The 7,730-nt window shown below is 49.9% G+C and overlaps 1 protein-coding gene across 16 annotated transcripts in view; it reads right to left on the bottom strand.

The window, feature by feature from the left end:
- Positions 1-7,730, bottom strand: part of Camk2g (calcium/calmodulin dependent protein kinase II gamma) — a 59,477-nt gene that overhangs the window by 19,730 nt on the left and 32,017 nt on the right. For 8 of the 16 annotated variants that reach the window (XM_029468807.1, XM_029468805.1, XM_029468808.1 and 5 more), the window contains exons 11-14: positions 6,215-6,298; positions 5,962-6,004; positions 3,510-3,572; positions 1,483-1,526 (exon numbers count right to left, since the gene is read on the bottom strand). In XM_029468807.1, the coding sequence (XP_029324667.1) occupies positions 1,483-1,526; positions 3,510-3,572; positions 5,962-6,004; positions 6,215-6,298 (234 nt within the window). The remainder of the gene's footprint in view (positions 1-1,482; positions 1,527-3,509; positions 3,573-5,961; positions 6,005-6,214; positions 6,299-7,730) is intronic. The other 8 variants (XM_021182531.2, XM_021182529.2, XM_029468806.1 and 5 more) reach the window with 1 other exon arrangement.

Genomic DNA, 7,730 nt, shown 5'->3' on the forward strand with positions numbered 1-7,730 from the left:
CATTGTAGACCAGGCTGGCCTCAAACTCAGAAATCCACCTGCCTCTGCCTCCCAAGTGCTGGGATTAAAGTCGGAAAGAGAGAGAGAGAGAGAGAGAGAGAGAGAGAGAGAGTGTGTGGGTGTTTTGGAGGGATGAGGTTTCTCTATCTTCTTAAGCTGGCTCACTCTCACTACCCTTTAACTACTGTCTCCCAAGTGCTCCCGTGTGCTGCCATGTCTGTCTTTCTATCTTTCTACCGTATATCTCATCCTCTAGTTGGACAGAGAACATCTGTATATGGCAACTCATACAAATGTATTTTGTTGTTTTAGGTTATAGAGGTAATGCTGTCTTGTGTTAAAGAAAATGCATTCAGAGTGTAAAAGCGAAAAGAAGAAAAGAAGCTGTTTTCCTGTCTTGCTCTCACCTCCAACTCCATACCTTAGTGACAACCAACACATGGGCTCATCTTCCTATGCCCCTTAAGCTTCTTCCCTGAGCTTCTAGGCCTGGCCCACCTTGCTGACAACCTCGTCCTGTTTGGCTTGGTCACCTTGCTCATGCCTAGAACCGAGGGGCTTCCCTAAGTGACAGCTCTGTGTGAGTGGGTTCTGAGTGCCCTTCCTCATGGCAGAAGGACACAAAAGCAAACATGCAGAGAGGAAAAGAAGAAGAAAGGAGCAGCGGAGGCACATGTATGTAACGTAACTGTGCACAGAAGCTCCCAGGAAAAGGCCCAATGTGTGCTTTTGTTAGGGATTCTGGTTTAGATGATTCCTTGTTTGAAGTCCTCTGATGTGTCAGTTGGTGTGTCTCAGGACAGGATGAATTCCTACTGAGCATCCCAGTCTCAGGACACTTTCTGCCTCCAATCTACGTGTGTACCCTTCACCCTGTGGGTATCCCCAGCTAACTGCTTTTCATCTGAGCTAGGTCACGACACTCCAGGCCCTCTTTCACCCTGACTCACCCAGAAAAAAACTCCTCTACCAGTTGGACATGAGCTATGACACACCATGTCCCTGCACCTATAGGCTCTTGAGACTCTCTGTGGCATTTATCTGTGATCTGGAAGTAGTTTCCAGAAAAACACCAGCAAGAGAGTGGTGGCTCCAGGGCCGCAGAATGGTCCCCAGTGTGAGTTACTTGGCACACTGCTTACTTTGTTTAAAGAGGTTGTGCAAAGAGGGACAAGATCAACCAAATGGCTCAAACAAACCAGAAACCTGGCGTGTCCAGCCCTGGAGATGAGGCTGGGGTACAGGAGTCAGGCTCAGGACTAGCGCTAGGAACCTGGAACTAGGGTCACCCCCCAGCACCTTCCACCCACTTAAAGAGAGGAGCACATATCCTTTCTTCCCTCCCAGGCCAGTACAACCTGCTGTCCTGAGCACAAAGGCTTAAACAAAACAGCAAGGACAAAGTGCCTAAGGAGAATCCCTCAGCAGCTGCCACAAGGGAAGCTAGTTTCTGGCCAGCCAGAGAGCTGGAGAGATACCTACCTTGACACCGCCATCTGACTTCTTGTTCAATAGGCTTTTGGCAGCTGTGAAAACAAAGAGGCAAGTCATGTCTCCTGCACCACATCCTCTCTTCAACCTGCAGCCAGATCTGCAAGAAACTGCTGAGCTAACGAGGAGCCAGGAGGCCCTGTCCCCCCAGCTCCTAAAAGACGGCCATTCACTCCAGTAGCTCCGCTCCAGGAAGGGCATCTCGAAGGTCTCAGGGCCACGACACACTAGGGCCTCCTCTATGAGCCATGGCCGAAGGCTCAGTGAAAGCAGATGCCCTGTGCTTAGGGAGAAAAACCACATTTGGTACACGAGCTCCCTGGGCACTGGAAGTACTGTCCTCAACAGCTTCTCTCCAGGCCTGGAGACAGTGCCAACATGTAAGGGTGAGGGCTCCATTTCTAGACACCATGGAAGACCTCTTGATGGAAGGATGCAAGACATCTCCGGAGTTTTCTCAAGAAAATAGTGTCACAGTTCACAAAGGAGACCAGACGTGAGGACAGACAGTCACAGACACAGAAATCAGGACCACCTACAGGAGGGTTTTGCCAAGGGGCTGAAGCCTTTCGCTGGGCAGTACCTCACCAGTTTACTGGGCTCTCGCTATGGCCCTTTTCCACTCTCTGGACCCACGAGCAGAAGGATTGGCTAGAACTACGAGCTGCCGAACAGACTCCAGCCAGCCATGGGGTGATAACACAAGGCTGATGACCTACACCAGGCTTTTGGTGACACCAGAATTCACAAAGGTCATAGGAAGGCAGTAGACAGAGGGTGAGAGAGTTCTGGAGGGCACGGGGAAACAGGACCAGTCAACTCTCTGACCCACTTGACTGCCGTAGATTCCCACCTGGGTCCTACCATTCACAAGCTGTGTTTTGTGACTGACCATCATGAGTTATTTAACCACTTCTAGTCTCACATTCTTTATTTGTAAGATGGGATAAAACTGCTCCTAGGTCACAGGATGGTGGTAGGGATCCAACAGGATGCCTACACTTGGCAGAGTGCTCGGCACATAAGGAGTGATGGCTGCCATTGCTGTGCCTCCCGCCAGTCTCCTCATTCTTCAGGCGGCCTTGCCTGTCTAAGCCATGTTCTATCTTTCTCCAGTGAGAGAAAGAGCATAACTTCATCACAACATTTTGGTTCTCAAAATATGGCCTTGATCTATTTTCTCCAGCCATGCTGTGTGTGGGCAAGGAAAGTTTTATTGTGTCTATAGCAATACGCCCTATTTGCCTATTGCTGTATTTATCAGCTGGTTTTCAACTCAGGATGACCACTACAATCACTTGGAAAACTTTTAAAAAAACACTTACACTCATCCCATCCGCTAAAGATTCTGACTTTGTCTGGGGTGGGACTTTGGCATCAGAATTTTTTTTTTTAAGTGAGCTCCCAGGTGGCTGGTGGTCCTGAGGCAGAGCTGAGAACCTATAACATACATGTTCTTAAGTATCTCTGTGTTACTTGTTAAGACCATTACAGAGATGAGGGAATTAGGGGCAGGAGAGCTGACATGATTTGCTCAGTGTGTGACAAGGCTAGAATTCAAGCCAAAGGATGACTGACCCTATAGATTCTGTACCACACAGCCTTTTAGCCCTGGAGGTCTGTAAACGCCAGGCTCCAAAATTTTGAGGCTTTCACTGAGGGGTCTTAAATGGTGCTGCAGAAGTCTAGCCTTAGCACTGACAGCTTCAGGCCGTGCCCAGGGTTGTCTGCAGGTCAAGCCCTTGGGCCATCTGGAGGAAAGGCTCCTACTGCCCAACTCCAAGTCCCCGGCTACTGCCTCCTGAGAGTTGGCAAGCGCCCAGCATGCATGGCTGGTTAGGGGCCTTCATAACATCAATGTGCTTGCAGATGCCAAGTTAGGTGGTCCGTATGGCATGCCCATCTCAGCCCGCAAGCATGGGACTCGCCTCCCTGGTGAGTGGGCCTGGCATGCTGGCCCTACTGTTGGGGTGGCAGGGAGCCAAGGCAGGCGGTCAGGGAGGACTCATGCCACGTACCTTGCCCGGCCAGGCCGGCGGCGCTCGCGGCAGGCGAGGCGGGGGCGGAGCTCTGCCTGCCAACTGAGGGGATACAATCTCTCAGTGCACAGAGCTGCCGCAAAGCCACGGGGGGCCAGTCAGCAGCGAGCATGCCCCAGCATGAGGCATAGGAACTGCTGGCTGCCCACGCACAGCAAGGCCCAGGTGGCATGGCCAAGCCAGCCGAGCTGGGGTAGAGGAGGCACCAGGGGACAGACTGAGGAGGCAGGAGCAGCCAGCCCTACAGCAGTCTGGGGGCCTGTGAGGCTTAGACAGGCTGAAGAGACTACCATGCCTCAAATTCATGGCAATGGCTTCATTGTTTGTCCCCACGATCACTTTAAGTTAAGAGCCTGCAGGTAAAAGTCTGACCTGGTGGGAGGTACTTTTTCTGAGGAAACCAAGTTCTGTTTCAAATAAGCCTGTTATCAGAGTGCCTGGAGCACAGAGCATTTCTCTCACAACATTCCAAGTAAGAGAGAGGGACTGGGGCATGGCAAAGCTCCCATCTGACCTTTGGGCAGCTCCCTTTATGGGCAAGCCCCAGCTCCTTCCTTAGACACAGGTCTCCCTCCCTGTAAGGAGTGAGCAAAGAAAAGACTGCTTTCCTCAGTCTCTATTTCATTGTGTACTGAGGATGGAGATACCCAAGAGGGGAGCCCCAGAGGCAAAAGAAAGGCAGTCCAAGTTAGTTAGATGTCAACATCTTTCCAACTACTTGTGTACCCCATGGATCAACTTGGGACGCCGTCTAGCTTATGCCTAAAGAAACGGGTGACCATCCTTCGTCACACTTGTAGAAGTCTCTTTCTGCAGTCCTGCCCTCACTTGTCCCAAATTCAGGGCAGAAGCAGCCAGCATGGAAAGCTGAGAACATCCTTTTGTTTTTGCTGTCCCTCTGACAGAGGATAAAGTGAGCTCAAAGGCCAGAGGCTCCTGAAGGATGAGTCAAAGCTCTTTCCTAACAGAACCTGACGCCTAAAACCAGGACCTTAATGTCCTGAAGTGGAGACTGACTCGCAGCCCAAGATCACAGGCCAGGGCACTTGCTACTGACTGGCCAGACTGTGCAGCAGCAGCAGCAGCTGCCTGTCTTCATGTTTCTTTGACTCAGAAGAGAGGCAATATCACTCTAGAGGCAGCACAGAAATGCCCTTGAGCATCCTCTAAGAAGCCTCTGAAATCACGAAAACAAAGCTGCAAGTCCTTACAGGATAAGGAGCACTGTGTGTGTGTTGTGTGTGTGTGTTCGGGGTGGGGGTGGGGTTGCCACCCTATGTCTGTGGGAGGCAACAAGTAACATGCTTCTACTCTCTCTCGGGAGGACACCATGACCTTCTTCTAGTGTGCACTCAACATGGAATATGCCTCTAAACCAGGGTTCTCCTGGGCTCACTCCCCAATGCAAACATTCTGGGGCCCCGCTGGTCCCAGGCAAGAGTTTGTAGAGCCCTACCTTTCCTGCTTGATGCCTCCTCCAACCCAAAGCTCTCCATTACCCAGAACCAAGTTCCAGCAGGGCCTGAGCTCAAAGATGCAAGCCCTGCCCAGAACAGCCACCTACTGGTGGGTGGCTGGCATTCCCTCACAAGCCCCTCTCATGGCGGTGCAGGAGATAAGCAAGGGAAGAGTCTTGTTAGAAGGATGAGGGGTGGGTGTGGTCTTTAACCAAAACAGCAAGGCTAGGGGTTAGAGGAAGGGAGGACCAAGGGCCAAAGCAAGCTGGGTAAAGACCTCTCTGCTTTCAGTCAAGACATTAATCTTTTCCTCACAGAAAAGCCACTGTGCTGCCAACTAAGGGCAAACAGGAAAGGTGAGAATGGGGTAGAGGGGACATCTTAAAAAGAAATGTCAAGTGTGATTTGCCGATTACTGACCCAACCACCCCAATTCGTCACGCACATTCACCCTTCACCCTGGCCTCTTCACTTTATCACTAGTGTCACAGAGAGCGCCGTAAGCCTCAGCCTGTGTGAGAGGTATCGACACTTGGAATAATTTCTATTAGGCACCTCTTTTTGGACACAGTGAAGAAAGAGATGATCTTAGGTGGATGCAACTGAGAAGACACACTGTAACTCATTTCTCTTTCCTCTGGTACAGTCTCCACTACCCTAGACTGGCTAAAATCTGAACAACACTGAAGAGTCTCTGGAGAATTGCACACAGATGGGGATGAGCCCCCTGGGAAGCTGGGCAGGCTACTCTTGGGCAATCTGAAGAAACAGAATTCATAAACTGGAGCCTCAGAAAAGCCCTTCCCTCCACATCTGAAGAAACTGGGTGACGGAAACCAGAGGCAACTGCCCTCACAGAGGATCCTTGTTCATCCTCAGGGGTTGCCTGACAGCTACGCAGCCTGGACTGACTGGATTCCATTCTTGGCCCACTCACCTCTGTAGAGTAAACGTGCACAGCTGGGGACACCTACCTGAAAAGTTCCTGGAGACAAGCATGGTTGTGAGGATGGCACCCTGCGGGAGAGAGAGTCTCGTGAATTCAGATGGATCTTAGGAAAGGGCAGCCTGGCCTCAGGCTCAGGCAGCTCTTAGCCTAAAGACATGAGTTTTCTAGTGCCCCAATGTGAACAACCTTCACAGCCCAGCCCCAAGAAGAGGGGAGCTTCCCTGTGGGACCAGGCAGGAGCTACAAGGAGGCCAGCGATGCAAAAGGCTAGTGCCTACCTTCAGTTTTCTCCGGGCGTTGAATTTGCGTAAGCACTCTACCGTCTCTTGGCGATGCATCATGGATGCCACCGTAGACCGTTGCTGGAAGTCAAACAGACAGGCCCGTGAGATCCCCTGCCTCTCGCCTCTGTTCCCCCCATCTGAGCACTGACGGCTGAGCCAGGATAGGGTCACACACTCTGCTACCCCAGTACTGTCCAGACGAGGCCACGGAAGAGAAAAAGTCTTTACAACAGAAGTGCCATTACCAACTTAAGGTTATGTGAGGACAATTTGAGCAAGAGAACAACCAATAATTGATGCTACGTGTGGGTGCCAACAGAGCTTTTCAAAGGCAGCTGAGGAGGACAGTATCCGGTGTGATGTGATCCTGATGCAGCGACTGCTTCAGCAAACGTTTATGGAGCACTTGCTGTAGTCCAGACTGCACAGGGAGAGCCAGGCTCCTGCTCTGCAGACTGCCTACGAGATCCTCAGTCAAACTGTGTTCTTAAAAGCTGAGAATTACCTTGAAGTAGAAATCACTTTTGTTTTTCTGTTGTAGCCCCGGGTTGGCCTTGAACTCATGACCTTAGCCTCTCAAGTGCTGGCATTATAGATGTGCACCACCATGATCTCTTCTTTTTTCATCATTTTGGGAGGATTTATTTTATTTTATTTATTTAATTTTTTACCCAATGTATTTACTTTTAATTTCCTTGCCTCCTTAAACTGAATCCACTAGATGTGGTCTGCATATCCTTGACGGCTCAGGGTCATAACGTAAGCATAATTTGCTACACAAAACTATGATATAATGATGTCCCTGGGGGCTACAGAGAACTACGGGAATGGAAGTCGTGGCCCCGTAAAAATGACCTCCAACAGTTAGTACTCTTGTGGTTCTTGCGTGTCTGGGAAGGACTGGTTATCACACTATGACTGCTAACTCAGTCAGCCAAGTTGAAAGTAAATGCTAGGCTCTATGGCCTAGGTGCCCATACCTTGACTCCCTACCTGCAATCTAACCCAAGTCTCAAATGGGTCCTCCCTTGAGCCCAGGGTAGATCTCTGACCTAGGCTCAGAAAGCCCTTTCTCCCTTTGCTCTCGAAACTCATCCTTCTTCTATCAATCTCCTTCTATATTAGGTTCTCTTTTGTAATCTTTACATTCTATTCAAACTTCCATCAAACAAAATCTTAAAAACAACACCACCACCACCCACTGAATTGGAGGACACTGTATTGTGGGAAATAAGCCAGATGCACTTGCAGGCATTATTTACTATTTGCTCCCTCTCATTTATGGAAATGAAGAAGAAAGGAAGAAGAAGAAGAAGAAGAAGAAGAAGAAGAAGAAGAAGAAGAAGAAGAAGAAGAAGAAGAAGAAGGAAGAAGGAGGAAGAAGGAGGAGGAAGGAGGAGGAAGGAGGAAGGAAGAAGAAGGAAGAAGAAGGAAGAAGGAAGAAAGAAGAAGGAAGAAGAAGAAGAAGAAGAAGAAGAAGAAGAAGAAGAAGAAGAAGAAGAAGAAGAAG

Source organism: Mus caroli, chromosome 14, assembly GCF_900094665.2.
Source record: "Mus caroli chromosome 14, CAROLI_EIJ_v1.1, whole genome shotgun sequence".
Lineage (NCBI taxonomy): Eukaryota > Metazoa > Chordata > Mammalia > Rodentia > Muridae > Mus > Mus caroli.